The sequence below is a fragment of the Amblyomma mixtum genome, chromosome 1 (genome assembly GCF_055824585.1).
Source record: "Amblyomma mixtum isolate Tamu chromosome 1, ASM5582458v1, whole genome shotgun sequence".
NCBI lineage: Eukaryota > Metazoa > Arthropoda > Arachnida > Ixodida > Ixodidae > Amblyomma > Amblyomma mixtum.
Window position 1 is genome coordinate 256,160,061 of NC_143012.1, and position 26,582 is coordinate 256,186,642.

General features: G+C 47.1%; 1 protein-coding gene across 1 annotated transcript in view; it reads right to left on the reverse strand.

Annotated features, from left to right (window-relative positions):
* LOC149371528 (prolyl endopeptidase) overlaps positions 1 to 26,582 on the reverse strand; it is a 43,021-nt gene that overhangs the window by 3,741 nt on the left and 12,698 nt on the right. The window contains exons 9-17 of the mRNA XM_089565786.1: positions 23,143 to 23,247; positions 13,775 to 13,879; positions 13,095 to 13,175; positions 12,328 to 12,441; positions 9,032 to 9,174; positions 7,261 to 7,377; positions 5,627 to 5,722; positions 4,397 to 4,498; positions 2,124 to 2,283 (exon numbers count right to left, since the gene is read on the reverse strand). Coding sequence (XP_089421912.1) covers positions 2,124 to 2,283; positions 4,397 to 4,498; positions 5,627 to 5,722; positions 7,261 to 7,377; positions 9,032 to 9,174; positions 12,328 to 12,441; positions 13,095 to 13,175; positions 13,775 to 13,879; positions 23,143 to 23,247 — 1,023 coding nt within the window. The remainder of the gene's footprint in view (positions 1 to 2,123; positions 2,284 to 4,396; positions 4,499 to 5,626; positions 5,723 to 7,260; positions 7,378 to 9,031; positions 9,175 to 12,327; positions 12,442 to 13,094; positions 13,176 to 13,774; positions 13,880 to 23,142; positions 23,248 to 26,582) is intronic.

Consider the following 26,582-nt stretch of genomic DNA (forward strand, 5'->3'; position numbering starts at 1 on the left):
TTTAGATAAATCCAAGAATTTCTTGATGTTAAGCCTATCTACAGCGTACACTGTCACCATAGCAACGACCTCTGGTAAAGTACTTCTCCAACTTTGCGCTAGAATTTATATTTTCATTTGATTCAATTGATTTACAATAAAAAAGAAACAAAGCCTTCGGATACAACCACCACTGCCATTAATAAAAGAGGAAAAAGTTTCCTCAGCACACAATTCAGAAGCTTTGACTTGCTGTCGCTAGATGGCGCCACTGTATCATACGCTTCCCGGGCGCTACGCTAGCCACTCCCAACTAAAACTGTCGTTGCCAGGACGGGTGGCACTGCGCGTAAGGTGCGCCCGTAGCGTACGCACCGCTTTTGCGGACGCGCAGCTAAAACTGTCTAATGATTATTTTTTCGTAATTCCACCAATGCTTTATTGCATGCATGCCACCGGGAGCATGGAAGCAGAGCAGATCCAAAATGATAAGGGCCCCTGCGGCATCCTTTATGGTAAGACACAGCAGCAGTGGAGCCCCCTCACAAGCAGCCACGTCGCATACGAGAAGGCTTCACTACACCTCAGCCATCACCACGGCCTGGCGCAAAGCTCAAAAAAGCGAAACTGAGTGTATGGTACCATGCTGAAATTATGCGGTCAGACTATTCCTGGAAACGGGGCCATCCGTTTTTCATCATGCCCACCGTTGTGGACACATCGGAGGTGCACGGAACTCTGCAGCATGCAATTCGAGTTTGAATAGGGCTATTTCGATGATCGGTTGCCGTGCCTGTCATACCTAGATTCGAGCTCCCTGAGGGAGCCCGTTTGAATAAACCACTGCGAGAACTGCAGCATCCAAATTAGAGAGTGTTTCACGCTGCAGGCTTCCATGGACATTGGCCGGGACTTCACCAGGAATCAAAACTATGCACATTTCCAAATAAACAGGGTTGAATTAATGAACTTTTACTGCACAAGCGTGGCTTCTCATGCAGACGATAGAGGCAAGCATGCGATGAGCGATGGAGAGCCCAGTTTTGGTAGCACTCTATATTTTTTTTCTTCTGTTGGGAACTGAAAGAGCATAGGAGGCATTGCACCAACAAAAGCAAGCAACCATTCACAAAAACCTCAACTACAACTGAAATTGTGCACACCATGTACGTAAACTTCCAGCAATATGTCTGAATAACCTTTATTCTATAAATTTTTCCTCTTCTATAGCTTGTGGAAAGCCTGCAGACTCAACAAAATGTGTTAAAATGGTTTAACATTCACCGCATTCCTGAATGCATGGTACGTGGGCTGACAAACTTAAATTTTTTCCCCAAAACACAATTTGTTTTTATTTTTTTACAAGGCAGTTGGCATAGATATGTCTCAAATGTAATCAAGATGTCACACCAAATATCTACAATCCAAAAAAATAAAAGAACTAAGAATGTCATCGCATACAGTGGAGTTTTAAAAGTGCAAAAAAACAAACAGGCCAAAAGAGACAAAACGGTTATGAAGAAATATGCTCCACAAGGAGCGCATCTATTCAGAAAACTGGAACAGAGAAAAACGCAGATTTTTTAAAAGCGTTTTCTCAATATCCGGTGCGGTGGCACCGCAGTTCATGAAGCAAGCATTTCCAGGTGGATTCAGCAATTGAACTTCTGGACAGCATAGCAAACGAGGCATACAAGCAAATGTAATAATTCCCCACCATTCTTTTTTTCTCTGGAGAAGGGGGGGGGGGGGGGGGGGGGGGGCATTTTTAAAGATTTCAAATTTCAACCATGAGTCACCCGTGGACTATTATACAAACTAGACATGGGAAAGCCCTGTTATGTTTGCACCGATTTGCGCTCCAAGATTTACAGGGGAAGAATACAAAAACCATAGCTCGGAGTGCAGCACAAAGCGCCCTGCTGTTCCATGCAGCTCATGGCAGTGCCACCAATAGAATAGTGCCACCAATACAAAATGTTCCAGCAACTGCTTTTCTGTGGAAGCCATGCCCTGCTTTTCAGAGTGGGCAGGCATGTGGCAGACCTACATCAATGCACAGAGCAAGAGAGAGTCGAGTTTCCTCTGAAGCCTCTGCCATCCACTTGCCTGAAGAGACCACCGCACTCGCACTCTGTGCTCACCTGCTTGTTTGAGTTCCCGTGGGTGTGCTGCAGCTGGGCAATGAACTTGAGGGAGTGGCACGGTACGACACGGTCGTCGTGGTCGGCTGTCAGCAGCAGCATGCATGGGTACTGGATGTCGTCACCCATTGTGGCTGGGATGTTGTGCAGCGGAGAGTACCTGGTCCCAACAAAAACATCAGGTGAACAGCTGAATGATAAGCAAGGATGATGTGGCATTAGCCACTCACCAATAGAGATCGGAGGTTTTTTTTATTATAGTCAAGACTTCGAGTTTGCTTTATTATTTATTTCACATTTTATTTACACACTAAATTTAATGTTTTTTGTTTACAATTTTTCTTATTATGCACAGTACAAAGATGTGTCTGTCAATGCGTACAAAACTTGAATCGAAACAGCCAGCTTTACAAGACGTACAGAGTGATAGACTGCATTAAAAAGTTTGTGCAGAGTCTGTTCCAATTCTGCTAATCATGCTCATGAACAACTTTTGTTGGGACATGATTGGCTTACATTACTCAAACATCAAAGTCTACATACAACCGGCTGCGAAGCCAACTAGTTTTGCCCCAAAGTGTTTTACATTCATAACGTCCTAGAATAGCAGCATTTGTCAGACATCTGATCTGAGTACAAGCAGGTGGAGACTGGGCTTTGTAATTTTAATCTTCTTTCAGTGCTTCTGTATTTTTTTGTTGCATTGTATCGCCCCTCCTGCAATGGCCCAGAAGGGCCTGCAGTATTCTGTTAATAAAAAAAAAGTACTTTCTAATCAATTACTTTACAGGTAAAAAAAATGACTGCACTAGTAATTGCCCATTCATTAATGCCACAAACTAAAAAGAAATTCCCTCATGCTTTCCATGCTCTTGGCGACTTATCTTCCTACAAATGTATGTCATAATGAGCCCCTCATGTCCCCACCTTGTCAGCTCAATGTGTAGAAGGTAACAGCGACACACTGTATTCCTTCCAAACAACTAACCCATTTAACCCACAGTAGCCTGCTATTACGAATGATGTGCACCACACAGTTGATGTCATAGACCAGGGTTCGTAGCAGTTTTAGAGGAAAAAATTCAAAGGTTTTCAAGGACTTTAAAGGCCCTGGCATAGCAATTACAAGGACCCAAAGCAATGTTTAGTTGCTTGGACAGAAAATAAATTTAAGAACAAAATCATTCATTCTATTGAAAAAGAAAAAAATAGGCACACACTGCCTTGAAACACACATTAATAAACACATAAACAGCCCTGAAGTGCACACTGGTTAAGATTAACAAGAATGTACTTGAAGTTTTTCAGCGATTGCACAATAAATTGCTTGAACCTCCTGAATTTTTTCCTTTGCAGTTTTTCTGAGACTGTTTGATTTCACAATATATGTGATGTCATTAGCCGCCTCAGCTTTTACGGCATAACTGTCTGCAGCTGCCAACAAGTCCGCAACAGTTTTTGTAGCGTGAGCTACACTGGCCGTGGACGAGCAGTTTCGCGTGAGCGTGGATGAGCCAAGCTGCGCATGCGCGAGGAGCGAGTGACAACACAGCTGTGCAGCTGGTGCGCCGGAGCCGACAAGAAGGAGAGGATGATGAAGAACGACAGCCAGGCTACAGCCATGGAGAAGGAAAGCAAAGCCACTGCTGAGCAGTGCAGAAGAGTGGAAAAGATGAATTCACCGGATCCCGAAGTGGTAGCCTGACAGTTAGCGGTTAACCAGAGGAAGAACGAACAGGCTAATGGCCAAGCGCGCAGCGGAGACGCCAGAGCAACGAGAGGAACACTTGGCAAAGTGACATCGCCAGGAGGCTGAGCGGCGTGCTGCACAATCAGGGCATGGTCTGGGCTAGGGAGCGGACACAAGCAATACACGTGACTACAGCAATATCTTTCTCTCTGACTACAGTTGCTAACGTGACATTGGATTGACTTGGATTAGGACTTGCCAGATGTGGCCAGACGTTTACTCGAATCCGCTAAGCCTAGTCCAGCCCAAAATTCAAGGACTTTCCAGCACCTTTACAAGATGCAAGGGTTTTCAGGACCTTGAATATGGAGCTTTAGAAATCAAGGGTTTTCAAGGGTTTCAAGGACCGCTACGAACCCTGTAGACACTAACAGCTGCCCATGCAACAAACCTCTAAAGATATGCCACGATTGCCCTTGCAAAGGCAAGGCTGCTGCGCTGAAGTCACATGCAGAGCACACACCCCAGTGTACCACTATGTTTCTGAAAAACTTTAAACATAGAAACATAGATATCTGCCGACCTGTACAGATAGTTGAACATCTTCTCATCGTCAGAGCTTCCATAATCTGACGTCCACGCATAGCCGATAGTAAACTTGTGGAAACGCAGCATGTCCAGTACCCTGCAGTAACACAAGAACAGGAGAGCAAGTCACTCACTGGCTTCAAGGCAACTTTGCCAGGGCACAGCTGCAAATCACACTCAATGTGGGGAACTGGCATGAAAATATTATGTGGCATAAAAAGGCTATATAGTAGATTCTCATTAATTAAAACTAAAAAAAAAACAACAGATTTTTGTTCGAATTACAAGAAGTGCATCTTAAAGTGATCCAAGACTAAGCGCAATTTGCTTTATGGACATCAATGCATACAAAAAGTACTTTAGAACTATACTTCACTATGCAAACATAGCTAAATGCTTTAGCAAAACATAAATATGGGTGAAAGACATAAATGTCATTATTCAACGAGCAGTCTCCTTTGTGGTTTTGTGGTTTAAAAAAAAAAAAAGGTAGAGTAAAACAACATTAATAAGGAGCAAGCCAAAAAGTTTAAATTAAGCGAATTTAAGAAAATTCGCGGTACCAATTAAGCAGCTTTTAAATGCGTTGACAATACAGCTGGTCAACCAAAATTCTGACATTTGTTTGAATTAACCGAAAGTTTGAATTATCGGAGTTTGAATCACTGTAGCTGGCCTGCAGCTTTACCAGTGGGTGAGTGCACTGGCCATCACTTCCTGATTCTAAGTATCAAGAAGCCGAGAAAAAAAAAAAAAAAAAAAACGAAACACAATGAGAGAATTTCAGTAAAAAAGTGGCACTAATGTGACTACGGGATTTTGAAGCCTTTGCCATGCAGCAGCCAAAGTTTTTACCAGAAAACGCGTTTAAAATTAAGCGTAGACTAGCTTGCCTGGATGACGGTGGCAGTGGTGAACAGAAAAGCTGAGCAGAAAATTACTGTACTTTATGAAAACCACAAAGTGCACAACAGACGCGTCAGGTTTTCAGCATGGCAAAATAAATATCTTAAGGAACCATTCTGAAAGCTTGATATTTACTTCAGTTCATCCAAAAAAGTGGCTGCTTGCTCGTTTCGATTAAACATTTCCAGGAAGTCCACTGATATTTACTGAAGAAGTAGTCATTGTATTCGTATCAAACCCTGGTGTTTGGCTCATGCAATGCCAGAAAGTGGCACTGCTCAGCCCGGCAGAGTATGTGCCATGAAAAGAATAGACTCACCCCACTTGGCAGATGACGCACTTGAACAGGTCCGGTCGCTGATTGGCGCATGCTGCCACTACCAGTCCCCCATTGGAGCCACCCTGGATCACAATCCTGCACAGGCCACACAGGTACACATTCTTCAGGGTGCCTGACCAGCACAGAGAATACCTGGCCACAACAAGGCTACGAGGGCACACCGCCAAGAAAATAAATGAGTGTCGTTTCACCGAGATGCTACTTGTCACAATTTAAGTCAAATTATGAAGAACTGAAGGCACCAAAAAAAAAATTGCAATGCAATCGCTACACTAAGCCAGCTGATGCACCTTTCAACAGTACAAGGAAAACATTCTGAACAGTGCAGCGGATGGTTCCTTCAGTAGCCTTCCACTGGTCTTCTGTACATGTATAGTTTCAGCAAACCCAAGTCAGTGGTCTTGCTCGAGTCTGCCCCAATGTGCCTTTTAAGGGCAGCGCCATGAAGGTCTGTGCCATGCCAGGCGTGGCCACGCTCAAACTTTTGGTGGAGTCAAACAGGGCAAGTGAAGTTTTGTCTTCTTCAAGGTCATGCAGACTGACGATTTTGATACAGTAGTAACGTTAAAGAGATTGGAAGTGGGCAGAGTGGGTGAGGGAACAAAGGCAGGTTAATGACATCCTAGTCGAAATCAAGAAGAAGAAATGAGCCTGGGCAGGGCATGTAATGCGAAGGCAAGATAACCACTGGCCCTTTAGGGCAACGGAGTTGACTTCAAGAGAAGAAAAGCGTAGCAGGGGACTGCAGAAAGTTAGGCGGGCAGATGAGATTAAGAAGTTTGCGGGGATACGGGGATATGATTAGCACAATGACGATGACACACATAATGGTATAATGACTGTGTTTGTTATGCGACGGTTGCAATGAACGCTTCATGGCCTGAGAATATGTGGCCATGGACTTGTGGATCTTGTCGCACAGCACAATTGCAGGCAGCATCCCAAAAATGTGTTCTTCCTGCGTTGAAGCCGCTGCACATTTGCGGGCTCAGGCCTCTCACTTATGTGCAGCACCTTCAGCACGACTCTTCATCTTGGCCTTGGCTGCCTCAATGTCTCTCTTGAAGTGTAACTGATAAGCCATGTCACTGCTTATGTTCTTATCACTGTGTGCGCGTGCACAGCTGCTAATCAGGAGTGGTGCAAATGCATCGTGCCACTGGAGGTGAGCGAGCGCTGCCTCTAGGAAACACCTGTGTGTGCGTGCAGCCACTCTCACTGCATTTCGCCATGTGTGTACTCCCCCCTTTGTGCTGTCCCCTTCTGCTCCTCCTTCCCTTCTGGACATGGGAGAGGGTAGAAGAGGGCATGTGCATAGACAGCACTGACCCCGACGACAATAACTATGCAAAAGTGGGGGACCTTGGCCGAGACAGCCAGCCCTGTAAATTATGTGACATTTATGTGACATAAATGATGTAATTATCAGCCTCAGCCAAAGCCTAAACATCAGATAATAGCTGCTGTTCTCTGTAGCTAACTTTGCTTCTCGTGTTGGTACAAGATCACACACACACATTCAAACATGCAAGCGAACAATCACAGGAGTAGGTATAGCAGGCTTAATGAAGTGGCACAGTATTTAATACCATGGCCATTTAGCCAGTACTCACTTGTCTTTGGTCGTGTAGTCATTTTCAATGAGGTATTCGGCAGCAGACTGAACATCCTCAAATGTGTTCTGTTTGTGGAAAAGCCGGCCAGCATTATGCCATGCCTCACCATACTCCCTGCGGAAACACACACAAGGCTGCGTCACCAGCACTGTTCAGGTCCATTACAAATGTGCAGGCACATCATTTGGTCCGCATGCACTCCTCAGCAAACCTCATGAGAACAAAGTTACTCTGCTGCAAACTGCAGTCTCGAGAAAAAGTATGCTTAGAAACCCACACCTGAACCAATGGTGCTTCAAAAAAAGGCTATTTTGAAGGTGTACAGAGAGCTAAAATCATGTTTACAATGCAGTCAAATCCTGCTAATTTTTCAGATCTGTTCTGCAACTAGCTGGCTAGTGTTTCGTGCTCCTTATAAACTCTGTGGAAGGACTTGGACACCCCAACTAAATTCCAAAGTCAACCACGCAAAACAGATTAAGAGCTGTGGGGCTGGTTCCCCATCAATGTACCATCCCTATTTGCACTGTCCTAAGGACGTTCGGTGTGAAGCACCACAGAAAAATGCCGCCATAAAGAGACTGCTGATACATGCATTCTCCCGAGTGAAATACTGAGCAACATATTCCAACATGAGCAAATGAGTGACTGACTGCCCAGCAATATCAGCACAGATAATAAAGATCAGAAAATCGGCAACTAATACTGTTCTTCATACATTCATATCTAACGATATGTGCAAAAAAATAATGCAGATAAATAATTACTGCCATCCCTTAACACGTCTCAAGCACTAACAAACACTAACAAATAACAAGGTTGTATTGTTGCAATGAAAATATGAGCAGATAACTTTCTCATCACTGCTACTCCAGCAAGAGAATGCATTTGAAGGCAATTTCTTTTTACATCGCTAATGCACTGTTAATTGCGGACAGAACAGCACAATCCAAACTTTTGGTCCACATTGAATAGTACTGTACATGCTCATGAAAGGGCCAGACTTTTTTTTTTTTCATGGTTTTGACAAGGTGCTGCCCTTGCAGGGGACTAGAATTTTCCGTCCACTTTTTACAATTACAGTGGAGCCCTGAATACATGTCCTCCTTTTATGCTATGACACACATTTTTATAAAGAATTAGCACAGCCCTGGTGAATCCTTCAAATATATAATGCATCAAAAGAACCGATAAGGCATGCGCCCAACGCCTGTTACGAAATTAACTGCCCGGAATAAAAAAACTTGCTAGACCAGGTTACTGGTAAACATGTGATTTTAAGCTGAGATCCTCTGAAAATCTGAAGCTTGATTGACAGTAATGATGTCATGGCCAACGGATTGGAATGTAGCTCCATGCGTATGACCCATGCTTATGACCCATGTGTTCCACTGTCAAATGCCTGGTGCCAGGCAGAAAGGTTATTGTGCGATGGTAAACTAGCAACATGATTAGACCTTTTGTGATCAGCTGAAAAGCACCTTCATTGTGGCTTCGATACAAAGCACGCTGGGCCTAATAACACTGGGCTAATGGCACACTACTAAACGGCGCGTAGTATCCTGCCAGCGTGCCGCACAAGAAAATCCGCCTCAAGCATGGGTGCACCCTACTGCACTGCTGAGTACATTTCCCTAAGCACTCTTTTTAGCCAACAAAGAAAATGCACGAAAAATTTTTTTTTTGCCACTGTAAAAAAAGACTGCTTTGCTGTATTGACAGAGCGCAATCTGCCCGAGCCCAGCAGGAGAAGACGAAGCCTGCATACCCTCCTCCTCGAACATTGGCAATGGCATAGACAAAGCCCAGGTGCTGCATGAGCAGCAGGCACGAGACACTGAAGTAAGGCTGCAGGCTCCGGTTGAAGCCTCCGTAGGCGTACAGCAAGCACGGCGATTTGCTGGGCAGCCCCTGGAACACAAGAAAAACAGGATATCTTTCACGTGCACACCCACTCCTTTGACGGTCTCACCACTCATTTCTTTTCAGTTTAGCTCTAGAAAGCTCTAACTGCTAAGTATCACATATATTTACATGCCATTTCCAACGCCAGCAAACATGAAAGAGCAAAAACTCTCCACTGCCCCTGCAAAGGTTTGGTTTGGTTTATTAGGGTTTAACGTTTCAAAGCGACTCAGGCTATGAAGGACGCCATAGTGAAGAGCTCTGGAAATTCTGATCACCTGGGGTTCTTTAACATGCACTGACATCAATCGCACAGTACACAGGCCTCTAGAATTTCGCCTCCATCGAAATTCGACCACCGTGGCCGGGATTGAACCCGCATCTGTCAGGCCAGCAGCCGAGCGCCTTAACCACTGAGCAAAGATACCGTATAAACGCATGTAAGAGCCGCACCCGTGTATGGGCCGCACCCCGTTGTCTCGAAGGAAATGTTAAAAAAAAAAAAAAAATCTGTGTAAGGGCCGCACCCGAACTTTCCTTGACCCAGGTGGGAATAGCCTTCTAAATGCACGTGCCGTGGCCTCCGCAATCAGCTCCGGCTGCGAGCAAAGTGCGCTTGATTGCGAAGCGCTTGTTCGCGGAGTCCACTCACGCGCCACGGCCGCCTCGATCACGCATGCACCGATCCAGGTGGCCGTGCACACGCACAGGAGCTTCCATGGATGGCGCTCGAGGCCGCCGTCATCATCATCATTGTAAAATTTTTTCTCCGCCGCGACCTCCCGCCATCCACATTGACATCAGCATCGCCAGCTTCAGCTTTTTTGTTGTTTTTGTGGCGCGTTAGTGTGCTCGCCGTTGTTGTGGTGGTTGTAGCTTTCGCGTGCTGCCGCCGAGCTTTACAGTTTTAGCACGATGGGCAAGCGCCTTAATAGCTGCACGGCTGGGAGTTAGCTCTCGAACACGCAAGTGTGCGGCGGGCAGGAAATTCGACGTGGCCGAGGAGTGCGTCTGATGATGGTGCAACCAGAAGGATGCATTGAGAAACACAAGCTGCAAAAAGCCTGCTTTCCAAGGCAAGCCGTGCGAGTTTCCCGAAATGGAAGGAAGAGCTGCTCTATTATGTGATGGAAGTGCGGAACAACGGCTACGCGTTGACAGCGGACGTGCTGCGCAGCTTCTTTTGGGATGATCGTGCACCAGATCACAGCACCAGCTCAGAGTCGAAATACTCGGCGAGTGACGATTGGACGCAGAATAAATGCCGTTCATTCCCTGATTGGTGTGTTTTTACTTTAAAAACAATTTTTTTTTTTGCAATTTGCGTGTATGGGCCGCACCCCGAAAATTAGCCCTCGAATATGGAAAAAAAAAAGTGCGGCCCTCACCCGCGTTTATACGGTAGAAATACTTTACCATCTCCTGCTTTATCTACCAAGAATATCATAAGAAAGAGTATAGGCAGCTTATGCCTCTTCCTTCATCCGTTGTGAGGATGAACTTAATGTACACAGTGTGTCTGTGTTCAAGCCTAGTTCAAATCAGTGCTGTCATCTTGAGTGAATGAAAAGAGTGAAAAGAGAAAAGCCACAAAAAAGTCCAACAAAAAAAAAAGGATGCATAGCACATTGGCCCAGTCTAGGTCTAGGCTAGCTATACATATGATAAATTTTACGTCATGCGGTATGAGTAGTAGTGCTCAGCTAAGCAGTGTTCTAAATGAATGCACGCAGTAAAAGGGCCCCAGAGATGATTTGCACCGAGGGTAAGAAAAGCGAAAGACTGTTAGATACTGAATTACCCATAATCTGACTGCAAAAATTTTTAGTCCAGCTTATATGGCACCAGAGGTATCGAAAATTAAAAGCGGCCCTCGTCCTTTCATTCTCAACTTATACACCGAGCGAGCAAGAAAAAAAGATTAATGGCCAGAACTATGCTCCACCTATGACTACGTCACCTGAAATAGCTAGCTCCTTCTCTCTCTCTTTTTTTTTTTTTTATGGCCACTTGCTCCTCCACCACAGCAAGACAATAGAGGGAAAACTGGAGGGGAGTGACGTGCCTTCATCTCTAGTTGAATGTGTCTTCGCACATCTTCCTTTGCCTGCTTTGCTTCACAACGCCCTCACAGTTTTTGGCCAACTAATGACAGCCCCACACGAATGACGTCGTGTGAGCTTTATGCTATCAGCTGGCAGGATTTGCATGAGAAACCAGCACTGGACGTCACCGCGAGGCGTGGGAATGAGAGTTAAAAAAAATCATTTGTAAATTATCAGCTTGCTTTTGAGGACTTGTATGTAGCACAAATGCTTAATGGCCTTTATTCTACATAATGCACGCATTTTATAGCCACTTCCAAAACTGTTTCATGAGCCCATTAAGGGGTTGAGTTGCTTTACAATTTAGCCCCAATAATTCGAACTCAAGGGAGATGGAAAACTTTTTTGAATTATAGCAAGCCAGGGAGCTTAATTATAAAGAGTTCAAGCCAAAGGGAGTGTGACTGGAATAAGGATCTGATGCACTGTGGTGTGCGGATAACTGCACAGAAAACATGTCCATGCAAGCAAGATGTTTTCACATGTATGGGGCCAATCAGCACTGAGGGCAAGTACATATAAACAGCGCTAAACGACAGGACGAGAAGAGGAGTAGACAAACACGGCGCTGAACTTACAACTGTAAGTTGTAAGTTCAGCGCCGTGTTTGTCTACTCCTCTTCTCGTCCTGTCGTTTAGCGCTGTTTATATGTACTTTCGCCATGGAACACCAACTCGCCCAATCTTCCGTTCTTCTGAGGGCAAGTGACAGATGCAAGCTGGCACCATGTCAGTGCCACTCCTCTGCCACTTCACCATGGCTGCCAAAACCTCCGCTGTGACAGGAGTGGCGATTTCTTCGACACTTCATGTTTTTCGAACAATAAACATTCGAATCGAATCGAATCGAATACTTTACTATTCGACTAAATATTCACACAGGCCTAAAATCTAAGAGATATTGATAGGAGCGAATCGTCTATTCATATAAATTGAGAATTCAAATTAACAATGCTGAACTCCAGATATTTACCACACTGCTCACAACAAACGCCCCCAGCCTTTGCTGTGCTATCAAAACATATATCAAGAGGGAGAGATAAAAAGGCAGCACCTTTTGCCGAACAATGAACATTGGGATCTTGGTGCCATCCTTGCTGGAGTAGAACACCTGCTTGGTTTCAAACTTGCTTGAGTCAAATCCAGGAGGGTTGATCTTCTTGTAAACCTGCAAGAAGCCACAAAATGATTGACCACAAACGCATCACCAGCTGTTACATATGCACACACACACACACACACAGACACATTTATATATGTGTGGGTCAGAGGGGGGGTATATGTGTCTCACGTGCATAGAAATGGTAAAATTGCACTTGGAATTTCTCTAGAAATTGAATGGCATCACTCTCTGAAGCCATTTCATCCATTGGTTCTGTAAAAAATGGTACACATTTGCTCCAGCAACTGCTTAACAAGAACTAGAATGTGGTACGTTTCGTACCTCGGTCTTTTCAATGCATAAAAGAACTCGCATTAGAACAGAATATTGCTCCAAAAAGTATTACAGGGCAGTTGACAAAAAAAAAAAAAAGGCTCAACAAATTTTTTAAATTTATTTTTCCCCGTCAAACTGGGCCACGTCAAACTGCACAGGCGCACTGAATGGCATTGTTGACAGTTTGGTAGCACTCAGCATGCAAAGACACAGTACGTAGGAGCATCTTTGCCGTTTGTCGGCACTTGGAGCAAGTGGGACAACATGCGTTCTGCCGTCCTAAACAGGGTTAAAGACCAAGAGGTTGATCAGTATGCCATGAAAGCAAAGAACGCAGATATGCTCGCTAATAAAAGACAAGTCACTATGCCTTGAGTACTTACCCTGGGGCTGATAGGTTCCTTGCTGAGGTCACAGTAGTAGATGGTACCAGGTGTCAAAAAGGATGTGAAGAAGTAGAAGATCTGTGAGGAGAAAATTAACCATCAGCATAAGACAATCCACACATGTACCAAAGAAGCTTCACTTAAGTGCTGCTGTGCGCATACACCATTAAAAACCTTAACGTGCAATTTCCTTTTCTTTTTGCCATAACTGACAGCCCTGCTTGACCCGTCCCCTTCAGCAATATAGCATTTCAAAATTTAGGAGACAAAAATGCTTAAAATGTTTTTACTGCTTTCACTTTTGTAGGCAGACCATTGGACTGGATAAGTTTTCGATGCCAAAAATGTTTTACGTTCAGCATGAATGCAAGTGCTCAAGTCTCGGTGAATTGCGATTGCACTGCATACATTTGCACACTGTGTGCAAAAGCACACCTTGCACAGCACGTTACTGTAGTGTCTATGACTGCTTTCATTGTCACGCTGGGCCAAGTCAGGCTAGAAAATGGTCATTTTTGCTGTACAGAAGCCTCCGCCCATTCCTGCTGATTGGCTGAGAACTGATCTAACTGCATTGTGCCAATCCTCTTTTCATTCCTTTGCGTCCCACAGAAGCAGCCAAGATGATGGGACATTTTCTTCCACCACTGCCTTGCACAGAAAGGAGGGACAATTACCTCGTGGTCTTTCTTCTCCCCAGCAAAACCAGTGATGGTGCCAACCTCCAGGGGGAAGTCCATGATCTTGGCACCAGTGGACAGTGCGTGCAACTGAAGCACATTCTGCAGAGGCAGGAAAATGCGGGTGATCACTAAACACCACATCAGCTGGCTCGTTCTCCCCAAAAACAACAATCTAGGTTCAAAATAGGTCCACTAGTATGCCTTTCAGCTAGCTCACACCAGAGAAACTGCTGCACTGCAGCTGGGCAGCGAACAAGAGCAACAATTCCTTAGTGTTTATAAGCCACGGACTAAGCTTAAAAAATTCAGTCCTATCCCAGCTTCTGTCCCATGCGCACACAAGGACAAATGCTTCAGGAGGGAAGATGGTCACGGAAAAGATATTTTTAATAATCAAGTCACGATTATGAGATCTTCAGGAAACATGTACATCTGTATGCCAATTGCAGATATGCCCATTAATTTCACGTAAAGCCAAGCCCTGGTGTACTTCTGTAACATGTTACGTAACTTTTTTGCTGAGAGTTTTCCGTGCAGGGGTGAAGTTTTGAGAGTGCACTGCACCCCTGCAAGCAGCCCTTCTCCCAAAGGAGCTCGCTGATCACTTTTTGCACCAAGATGGGTCAGTTGCGTAGCCTTGGGAACCTGCTGGTAGTGCTAGCACTGTGAACGCATGTGGCAACGTGAACACGGCATGTAGCTGAGGGTGAACTTTGTTCTCTTGCACCCATTCTCCACACCACACAGCTGTTCCACCCGCGAGCACACAGCATGACCCCGGTTGCCGGAAACAGTTAGCAATAACCCGTGCTAAAAATGTCTCATACGATATATTTTAATTTCATTCGGCTCTCAAGGCATCGCAAAATCTAGAGCAGCTAAAATTTTTCTTGTTTGTGAAAAATCTTGAAGCAGTCAGGTGAGTGAAGTGCGAAGTGGCCCTCATTGCATTCCCGGCAGCTTGCACTGAACTTTCGTGAGCTTTGCACAATAAACATTTGCGTAATGCTTCCTGCTATGCCATCGTTCGGAGGTATCTGGTGATCAACCTGGTGCCACTGACAAGCCTCTAGACGCATTTGGGATAGAGCTACAGCTAGTTTCTGGGTGCTTCTGTAACAGGACAACCCCGATGCGTGAACAACCCTTTCGATGAGATAAGCTTTCCTCTTGATGTAGCACATCTTCAGTCGCTTTTTGGCAAAATATGTGGCTGATGTAAACAGCCACATACATCGCAATGATTAACATTTCTTTGCCAGCTTTTGAATTTCAGCTCTCTGAAGTGCCAGGATCACAGTCCAGATCCTAATCCTCACCTTGCGGATCGAATTACACTCACTGCTTTCAATACCTAAATGTTCACGGCATTTGCAGTCAGCATTCCCTTCACTCCAAAAAAGCCCTGTGAATTTAAGCGCCCTCGAAATTTCAGTCTTCCTAACACGCCATGGTTCTTCTAAAAAAACACGGTGAGAAAAGAATTTTCTTTTCTCCAATATATTTTCGAAAGTATAGCAGCATACAACTAAAAAAAACAGCAGTTGTTAACACTGGGCTACAACTGTATTCCTCCACTAGCCAGTCAAAAAAGTAAACAAAATGAGCTTTTTAATCTTTGACTTTATTAAACAAGCCAGGTATCAAAATTCTATATCTTTTAAGCTTTTCCTTCTGATTAGCGTCTTGTTTAGGTGACAAGAAAAGTTTTAACAGCTGACAACTTTTTTGTCGTGGAGGAACTTTGTTCTGTGGTCCTGAATGTGGGCGGAGCTTCACTGCAGACTTAAGCTGTATCCGACTTAACTCGTTGGAGCAACTACTGCCACCTGGCATGCAAACTGCTATCTGAAAATCAGCAGCCAAGCATATGGCGCCATCTGTAGACATGTATGTATTTAAGGTGAATATTTTAAAGTGGATCACTGTCTTCAGAAGTGAATCGGTTAACAGAATACTGCCACGTATCATTGTAGTGTTTGTTCGTTCACGCTCAAGGCTGCAGGAAAGGGTTGTTATCACTTTCGTTCGTGGCGCGAGAAGCGACCAGACTAATCTCGATTGATCGCAGCCATGAAGGGCTGCATCTAGGTTTTTCTAGATTACTGTAGATGATCTTGTCCTGTTATCTGGAAGTTTCCTTGCCGCCCTTTAAATTGAGCGATGCCGCGAGCGGCGGACATTCGTAGATCGATGATTGACGAGCACGCTTGTTGCTTACGCCGCCACCGAGTGATTCAGTTCTTTTGCGGGCGCAAGTCAGCCCTAATAAAGAGCTTCGTTTGCAAGTATTTCTGGTGTCTTCCTGACCGCTGGACTGCCGTCACTACAACGTGACATCTGGTGGAGGTGCTGGGTAGCCTCCCATGTTCCGGACACCCCCTACAAGTCGAGACGCCAGCCCTTTGAGTCATCTACCGCAGGACCTGAGTCCAGTCCACCGCGCAAGCCGACGCCTGCAAGGGGACGCACCTGAGTTCGGGACCCTGCCGGACCCTACCCGGAAGCGAAAGCAAGTACCAACGTCCATCATGACCTTGCCCCAGACGACCACTCCAATCATTCTGCAGCAGCCCCGGGTGCCACCAACCTTCGACGCTTCGCCTGGCGCCGACCCCGAGGAATGGCTGGAGCAGTTCGACCGTGTGGCTGTCTTCAACAACTGGGACGACGCCATGAAATTTAGGTACGTCTTCTTCGCCCTGGAAGGACCAGCAAGAGTCTGGTTCGAGAATGAGGAAGCCAGCCTTGCCAACTGGGAAACCTTCAAGGAACAGCTTCTGAAGACCTTCACAAACGTCGTGCGAAAGGAGAGAGCCCAGCAGCTGCTACAGTCTCGCATACAACACCCAAACGAGACCGTTGCAGTGTATACTGAGGAGATGAAGCGTCTCTTCCGGCGTGCCGACATGAACATGAAGGAAGAAGAGAAGGTGAAGTTGCTTATGCGAGGAGTTAAAGAGCAACTATTTGCCGGCCTCGTTCGCAACCCACCGAAAACCGTCGCTGAATTCGTAGAAGAGGCATCCACAATGGAGAAAACTCTCGACGCCCGAGCCCGCCAGTATGACCGCCAGCAGCGCTTTTTGTCAGCAAGCTGCATGGACACCGCTAACAATGATAACCTGCGGGAGGTTATACGTGAAGTTGTGCGAGAGGAGCTCCGACGGTTGCTGCCAACGGGAACGCAGCCGCAACTTTCATCGCTCACTGACGTCATCCGGGACGAGGTTCAACAGGCCTTGGGTGTGACGCCGACACCCACGCAGCCTCTGCAGCCCCCAGCCATGACTTACGCCGCAGCTGTGCGCCGTCCTGCACCTCGACGACGGGACCCAAGCCCCTATCGCCCTCAGCCAGCTGCGTTGGACCGCCGCCCACTCGCCCCAACCCGCCCGTCCTACGAGCGACGCGCGCAGCCGAGGAAATGCGACGAGTGGAGAACTCCCGACCAGCGCCGCCCACTATGCTTCCACTGTGGCGAAGCCGGTCACGTCCTCCGGCACTGCCCATACAGAAGACTGGGCATCCGAGGGTTCTCTTACGACGCTCCACGACCCCGACCCGGCCAGCGACCAGCCGAAATCGAGGAGTTTTTACGTCGGGAAGAATACTCATCGCCGAGCCGCCTATCACGTTCCCCGTCGCCATCGTCCCCGCGCTTTGTTTCTCCTAGCCGAGGTTACGCCGTGCGTGGACGCTCCCCCAGTCCACGAAGGTTAAACTAAATAAAGCAGCCTCTGGAGGTGAGGTTGCTTCTAAGCGCAATGACAAAGATCCTCCATCGACGAGTACTCAAGACCATGCCTCAACTACGACGACAACACCGACGACGACAACACCGACGACGACAACACCGACGACGACAACACCGACGACGACAACACCGACGACGACAACGCCGACGACGACGACACCGACGACGACGACACCGACGACGACGCGGCCAGACTTGAAGCTTTTACCGCTGCCCAGTGAAGTAACGTCGCAGTACGCCCACCGCAGCCTCACTACTCGACGAAGCCGAGATCGGACACCGAAGACAACGTACAATACCAGAACGCGAACAAGTGACCTTGAAGTTACGGTCGACGGTCACGCGGTTACTGCCTTGGTGGACACGGGAGCTGACTACTCTGTCATGAGTGGCCCACTCGCTGTCCGACTCAGGAAGGTGACAACAACCTGGGATGGCCCGCTGATCCGCACCGCAGGTGGCAACCTGATTACGCCGTCAGGACGCTGCACCGCGAGAGTTACTGTAAATGGGAGAACCTATGCGACAACCTTCCTGATCCTACAGCAATGCTCGAGAGACGTGATTTTGGGAATGGACTTCCTGAACGAACATCGGGCGATCATCGACCTCCGATCTAAGTCGATCAAGCTTTCCACGGAAAAAGCCATACCTGTTGCGACGAGCGCGACTCATCACGTTGCCTTAAACGTCCTCGATGAAGCATTGAGCGTGCCGCCCCGATCAAGTGTTCTCGTCGGCATAGGTACTGGAGACATCGAAAATGCCGAAGGTGTTATTGAGGGGAACACCCAGTTACTCCTGGATCGAGGATTGGGCGTCGCGAGGGGAGTCGCCGAAATCCGAAATGGCCGAGCCCAGGTGTTGCTAACCAACTTCACCGAAGAATACCGGCATCTAAACAAAGGTACGACGATCGCTTTCCTCGACGAGCTGGCAGACATCAGAGACGTATTTGCCCTACCCGACCAACCTGCAGAACTATCTGAACAAGGCCATCAACCCACGTTCGACATCAACCCAGCATTACCCCGGAACAGACAAGACCAAATACGCAGTCTTCTTCAAAGGTACACCGATTGCTTCTCATCAGCACCGAATGTGCGACGAACCCGGCTTGCCAAGCACCGCATTGTCACAGACGAACACGCACGACCACTGCGACAGAGCCCCTACCGCGTATCGCCGTTAGAACGCCAAGCTATCCGCAAGCAAGTTGAGGAAATGCTTCGTGACGACGTCATCCAGCCATCGAGGAGCCCCTGGGCAGCACCGGTCGTCCTAGTGAAAAAGAAAGACGGCACCCTTCGCTTTTGCGTCGATTACCGCCGCCTGAACAACATTACGAAGAAGGATGTCTACCCCCTCCCCCGCATCGACGATACACTGGACCGGCTGTGCAATGCTAAGTACTTCTCATCGATGGACCTGAAGAGCGGCTACTGGCAAATTGAAGTCGACGAAAGAGATCGCGAGAAGACTGCGTTCATCACGCCAGACGGACTCTTCGAGTTCCAGGTGATGCCATTCGGCCTCTGCTCTGCCCCAGCGACGTTCCAGCGAGTAATGGATACGGTGCTCGCAGGCTTGAAATGGCAGATTTGCCTAGTCTACTTAGATGACGTTGTTGTCTTCTCCTCAAGCTTTGAAGACCACCTCAGAAGGCTTCGGATAGTGCTGGAAACGATCAAGTCTTCAGGCCTGACACTGAAACGAGAGAAGTGCCACTTCGCTTACGAGGAGCTGCTGTTCCTTGGTCACGTCGTAAGCAAGGATGGAGTTCGCCCAGACCCCAAGAAGACGGCTGCGATCGCAGAGTTTCCACAGCCTAATGACAAGAAGGCTATACGCAGATTCCTTGGATTATGCGCTTATTACCGGCGATTCGTCAAGAACTTTTCGCGCATCGCTGAACCTTTGACCCAACTTACCAAGGCTGACGTGCCTTTTAAATGGGAAAGGCCGCAAGAGGAAGCTTTCAACGAACTGAAGCGCCGCTTACAGTCCCCTCCTGTGCTCGGGCACTTTGATGAAAACGCCGAAACCGAAGTTCATACCGATGCAAGCAGTGTGGGCTTAGGAGCGGTCCTCGTTCAGAAAAATGGCAGACAGGAGAAGGTTATCGCGTACGCTAGCCGTTCACTGTCGAAAGCCGAGGCCAACTACTCGACCACTGAGAAAGAATGTCTCGCCATTATTTGGGCCACGTCGAAATTTCGCCCCTACCTGTACGGACGACCATTCAAGGTTGTGAGCGATCACCATGCTCTGTGCTGGCTAGCCAATTTGAAAGATCCCTCCGGCCGCCTTGCTCGTTGGAGCCTGCGCCTTCAAGAATTCGACATAACTGTAGTCTACAAATCTGGCCGCAAGCATTCCGACGCAGACTGCTTGTCGCGAGCCCCCGTCGACGCAGCACCGGAAGAGGAAGACGACGACGCTTTCTTAGGACCGGTAAGCGCGAGCAGTTTCGCGCAGCAGCAGCGCTCGGATCCTGAGTTGCAAAGCCTGGTTGATTATCTGCAAGGCAAGACCGCATCGCCTCCCCGAGGGTTCAAGCGCCAACTGTCGTCCTTCGTCCTTCACAATAATGTCCTTCTGAAGAAGAACTTCGCGCCCAACAGGACAGTGCATCTTCTTGTCGTGCCCAAAAATCTCAGGCAAGAAATTATGCAGGCATGTCATGATGAGCCGACTGCAGGGCATCTCGGGATTTCTCGCACGTTGCACCGCATCCAGGAGAAGTACTATTGGCCGCGGCTAGCTACCGACGTTTCGCATTACGTGAAAACGTGCCGTGAGTGTCAACGACGCAAAACGCCTCCGACTAGACCAGCCGGACTCCTGAACCCCATACCACCGCCAACTAAGCCCTTTCAGCAAATCGGGATGGACCTACTCGGCCCCTTTCCTACTTCATCATCAGGTAACAAGTGGATCATCGTGGCCACCGACTACATGACCCGCTACGCCGAAGCAAAAGCGTTGCCTAGTGGTACCGCAACAGAAGTTGCAAAATTTTTTGTCGAACAAATTCTCCTGCGACACGGCGCCCCCGAAGTGCTCATCACAGACAGAGGAACAGCATTTACAGCGGAACTGACGCAAGCCATTTTAAAGTACAGCCAGACAAGTCATCGGAGGACAACTGCCTATCATCCGCAAACCAACGGACTCACAGAGCGTCTGAACAAGACCATCGCAGACATGCTCTCCATGTTCATCGACGCCGAACACAAAACGTGGGACTCTATTCTGCCCTACGTGATCTTCGCCTATAATACTGCCACCCAGGAGACAACCAGGTTTACTCCATTCCAGCTGGTATACGGCAGGAAGCCCACAACAACACTCGACGCAATGCTCCCGCACGTTTCCGACGAAGACAACCTCGACGTCGCCGCCTACCTTCATCGCGCCGAGGAAGCCCGACGACTTGCACGGCTTCGCATTCAAGACCAGCAGCACACCGACGCCCGACGCTACAATCTGCGCCGACGAGACACGCATTACAAGCCAGGTGATCGGGTTTGGATATGGACGCCAGTTCGCCGCCGCGGATTGAGCGAAAAGTTGCTGCGACGCTACTTTGGCCCGTACAGGGTTCTCCGTCGCATCGGTGACCTCGACTATGAAGTCATCCCCGACGGCACGACAACATCTCAGCGACGCCGCCCACGCCCGGAAGTCGTGCATGTCGTACGCCTGAAGCCATATTATGAACGCTGAAGGACTCGAATTTTCATTTTAAAGCATCGAGACGATGCTTCTTTGGAAGGGGGGTAATGCCACGTATCATTGTAGTGTTTGTTCGTTCACGCTCAAGGCTGCAGGAAAGGGTTGTTATCACTTTCGTTCGTGGCGCGAGAAGCGACCAGACTAATCTCGATTGATCGCAGCCATGAAGGGCTGCATCTAGGTTTTTCTAGATTACTGTAGATGATCTTGTCCTGTTATCTGGAAGTTTCCTTGCCGCCTTTAAATTGAGCGATGCCGCGAGCGGCGGACATTCGTAGATCGACGATTGACGAGCACGCTTGTTGCTTACGCCGCCACCGAGTGATTCAGTTCTTTTGCGGGCGCAAGTCAGCCCTAATAAAGAGCTTCGTTTGCAAGTATTTCTGGTGTCTTCCTGACCGCTGGACTGCCGTCACTACAACGTGACAATACAGACAATTCTACTGAATGTTTTGTACAGTCGAACCCGGATATATCGAACCCGCATATTTCGAATTATTGGCTATATCGAACACACAGATTACCCCCTTGAAAATACTATGTAAAAGTATAGGACAGTTGCGTTGTATATCGAATTCCATTTTCGCCGGACATTGGATATATCGAACGCCGCGCCGCGCCCCTGGAAGGTGCGCTTTCCCCAAAGACATTCCTGTCCGGTCCTCAGCCGCCTCAGCGGAGAGCATTTCCGCAGTCAGCAGGCGCAGGGCCCTTTTTTTTTTTGTTCCCCGTTTTTGCGCCCCACCGGCGCGAGCTTTCCCGCTCCTCCTCTCCTCCTGTACCGCCGGCGTGTGCTCCGTCAAGGTCATTGGAGATCAGTGAAGAGAGAGCGCCGCATGGAGACGCGCGGCGACCACGCTTCTTGGGGAAAGAGAGAGAGAGAAAACGGTCGCTCGTGGGCACATCGTGGGTCTGGGGAAAAGAGAGAGCTCAGAAAAAAAAAAAAAACCGAAGCCCAGAGCGCCGATCTTTCTCCCTGCTCTTTCTTTTCCCTCTGTCGTTCCTTCGCAGCCGGGTTGACTGCCGCTCGCATAGGCTTCGCTCTTATCGCTCCATCTGCGCCTCGCGTGTTTTGTTTTGTGTGTGTGCCTGTGTTTCAACGCGCGATGTGAAGCAGGCCCCAGTAGCCAACTGTTTTGGCAAGGCAGGCCTTGAAGTGGCCGGAGATGAATGTCCGGAAGATTTAGATGACGATGAGTGCTTGGACGACGCGTTTCGCGACTTGTCCAATTTTCTCGGCGCCGTTCCGTCCGAAGTGACTGTTGAGGACTTTAACGCTGACAGCGAAGTTCAAGCGGTAGCTGGCGTTCAAGACGCCGACTCCAGCGACGACGAGGGCAACTGTGTTGTCGAAGAAACGCGTCCGTGCGCAGCCACTGAACTGGCGTCAGCGTTAGCCTGATTCGGCGCTGTTGCGGCGAAATGGAAGGCACTGTGCTCTCGCACCTGGACAGTCTCGAGAAGATCGAGGCCAGTGTTTTGAACTTCGTTTCCCAGGGGAAAAAGCAGCCCAAAATTAGTGATTTTTTTTTCCCGCGAAATAAAGCGCTTTCACATTGCGCGCCCATACTATGTGATTCGCGGCTGTTCCAAACGGTAAGCCACAATTTGTTATGATCGGGAGTGCAGTTTTAGCCTATATCTGTATATCGAATTTTCGCTATATCGAACTATTTTCCGATCCCCTTCGAATTCGATATATCCGGGTTCGACTGTATACTATTTGGAAGGCTTGTGTCATGATAACAGATTGAGCAATTTTGATGTCACAGTCCAGAAGCTATCCCAGTGCTCAAAACGACCTGCAGTTGGTGCTATGACGTGGCTCAAGGAATCCAAAGGGTGAAATACACGGAGCGTGTGTTACCTTGACATCACGCAGGTAGCACACCACCAGCTTATCCTTGTTGACACAAGCTGCCCAGTCGAGGACATCTTTCTCATCCTGGAGAATGAGGTCCTTCCAGGACTCCTGCAAAGGAAAAAAAAAATGCAGTTCAGGCCGCTGCACACAAGCCACGATGGAGTAAAAACAAGATGGCTAAGCATGGCCTGCAATGCCACCCGCCTTGGTGAAGGCTCCAGTAGCCTAATGCAGGCTTAGTGCTAAAATCATACGCTGTTACCTATTTCAATGAAATACGACTGTTCAATGGGCACAGTGCTGAAACACTAATAACTAGCTCTAGAACGGATGGAAAACGCAAAACAACACATGCACACATCACTCAGTCTGTGAGCTTCAGTTCCAAAATGAGCTCTCAAACAATGCAACAGACTGAAATGATTTTTAAACCACTGGAACAAGTCATGAAGCCTAACAAATTGAACAAAAAATGATTTCAGGAGAAACAGCACAGTAGTTTTGTCATGCGACAAGTTCAGTTCAGTTCAGTTTTATTCAAAGATCTCTGCACTGCGTTTTAAGAAGCCAAAGGCAACTATCATACGCTGTTACCTATTTCAATGAAATACGACTGTTCAATGGGCACAGTGCTGAAACACTAATAACTAGCTCTAGAACGGATGGAAAACGCAAAACAACACATGCACACATCACTCAGTCTGTGAGCTTCAGTTCCAAAATGAGCTCTCAAACAATGCAACAGACTGAAATGATTTTTAAACCACTGGAACAAGTCATGAAGCCTAACAAATTGAACAAAAAATGATTTCAGGAGAAACAGCACAGTAGTTTTGTCATGCGACAAGTTCAGTTCAGTTCAGTTTTATTCAAAGATCTCTGCACTGCGTTTTAAGAAGCCAAAGGCAACTAGCTGCACCCTGCATTTTGGCAGATGGCACATAACTGTGGCACAGCTGTGTACAGAAGAAAAAAGCAGCTGCATAAGGTGTGAATAGGTGTCAAGTAACAAAACAGAAGATAAGGTGAAGCTAGTTTAATATCAGTGAGCTTTCTTCTTGAGCTCAGTGTTGAGTTCAAATAAGAGGGAAAAGACATTATCTGAGAAAGCAACCGATTCAAATCCACCAAGATTTTGCAAAAAATTAGAGGAACGAGGTAAAATGGCCTTAACTCTCTTTCTAAAATGTCAACAAGCATCTGTCGGCACAAGGCCTGCAGAGTCCTTTTTCTAGGGCTTGCAAAATTCCGTCCGCATTTGTACTGTCCTTAGCACGGAAGAAATTTCACAATGCATCCAATCTATGGCGGCTATTGCAAAAGTTAGCTAAGCTCTCCTAGCGTTTGTCATTTTTGGATGCTTCACCCCCGTGCATTAAGGTGCTGCAAAGTCATGGCACCGTGCGTCTCTTCATGCCACACATCAGGTTCAGCCTGCCTGTATGTTTTTGCACCTTATGTTTGTCACTGAACATACCATAGGACAATAATTTTACAAAATTTTAAAATACATGAAAAAAAAAATATTTATCTGGGAACGCATTAACCAGAAGAAAGAAATCTGCAACTGTATGGGACACTTTTACTGCTCACAGTTCTGAGCAATTATGAGCTGGGAAATTGTATGGACTAGGAATGCATCAAGAAATTTTATGTATCTGGCTTTAAAAATAATCTATGATGCAAGCCAGTGACAACTTATAGTTTATAAAGAAACAAAAATTACACCGCTTTTTTGCAATGCTCAACAGTACCTAAGAAATAAAAGCACAATGAAGATATATTTCACTTCAATGCAAATGGCTACCTACAATGCAAGCACTTCCTTACAGCACAGGAAGTAGTGCTATTTTAATACATATTTACCACAACCTCTCCAACAAAAGGGCCCTGAATGCACCCCTGAGTGCAGTGAGCTGCCGCACTCAACAGGTAGACTACACCGCAGTCGTACATGGCACACAGTGTTCACAAAAAAAGAGCACTGCACCTCGTCTACTATGCAAGAGGGGAGTCAGTGCATGAACTAACTATTGCCGTCAGCAAACCCCCACAGCCCAAGGCAGCTGTGGGACCCAAGCACATAACATGGGCACCTGCTAGACCTTTGGCAAGTAGGACGACGCTGCCATAGGGACAGGTGAAGGGAAACAACAAAAGCCAAATCCTGTGCGTTTAGTTTCTTCGAAAAAAAAAAGTTTCACGACAACTTCAATTACAAGGCAACCTACAGTCAGCAAGGTGTCTCTCATCACACACTTTTGGACAAAGGGGCTCTTCGGAGCCCCTTCTAAGGCTACTTGATTAAAAAGAAATTCCACACCCCAACAACTCTTTAGCTACTATTAAAGTTTGTTGCATCAAGTGAAATACTCACGGGCAAGAATCTTCGGGGCGAAAAGATCTACATTCAACAGAAGATAATGCATTTTGTTACCACTATGTTTAACCCCTGAAAATCTTGGGAAGACGTAAGGTGCTGCTTTCAAGAAACCACCCAGAAAACTGACTATAGTTTCAAAAGGAAAAAGACGGATTTACTACTGGCGCACTTAGCAGAGAAAGCTGCCCCTAATTCTCTCAGCTGCCGCAGTTTTGTAAGCAGTCTAATAATTTACTGCTTGCGCCTTCATACCGATGCTGAAAACAATTTGAAATTCAAGGTTGTGAAGCCTAGTTTATCAGCTTCTTAAAACCTCTGCCACCAGGATACAGACAATGACATAATATTATCTTAAAGAATGACCTGCTTCCATAGAAGTAAAGAAGAAAAATATCAGTTAATGCAGCCACATAATAGCTGGGATCCACTAATAACAATCTGTGGCACCACCAAAAAAGTGACATGAATTATAACAAGAAGGCACTCAGGCTACAGCAATAAAAACTTAACTGTACTTAAGATCATTGGCTATGGCGTACAACATTTTGCTAAAGTACTTGTACAATTCCAGAGTAGTTGAAATCAAAGCAAGAGGGGCAGCACTTAGAAGCAGACAGCAGGTAATTATTGGGGGTTTAACGCCCCAAAGCGACTCCGGCTATGAGGGACGTCGTAGTGAAGGGCTCCGGAAATTTCGACCACCTGGGGTTCTTTAATGCGCGCTGACATCGCACAGTACACAAACCTCTAGCGTTCCGCCTCCACCAAAATGCGACTGCTGCAGCTGGGATCGAACCTGTGTCTTTCGGGTCAGTAGCCAAACGCCGTAACCACTGACCCACTGCGGCAGCTAGACAGCATGTTAGTGCCAACATGTTTTATCTTGAAGAAAGGGCCAGGCACTCATAGCCTTTCAAAAGTCACACTTTCATCACCGCTCTGAAGCTCCAGCTGCCATTTGAGGTTTATCTGAGAGACAGGCAGAGAGGTCAGCCTGAAGGATCATTTATCTGGCCTGCTACTCTGCACTGGGGAAGGGGAAAGAGAGGTAGGCAGATGG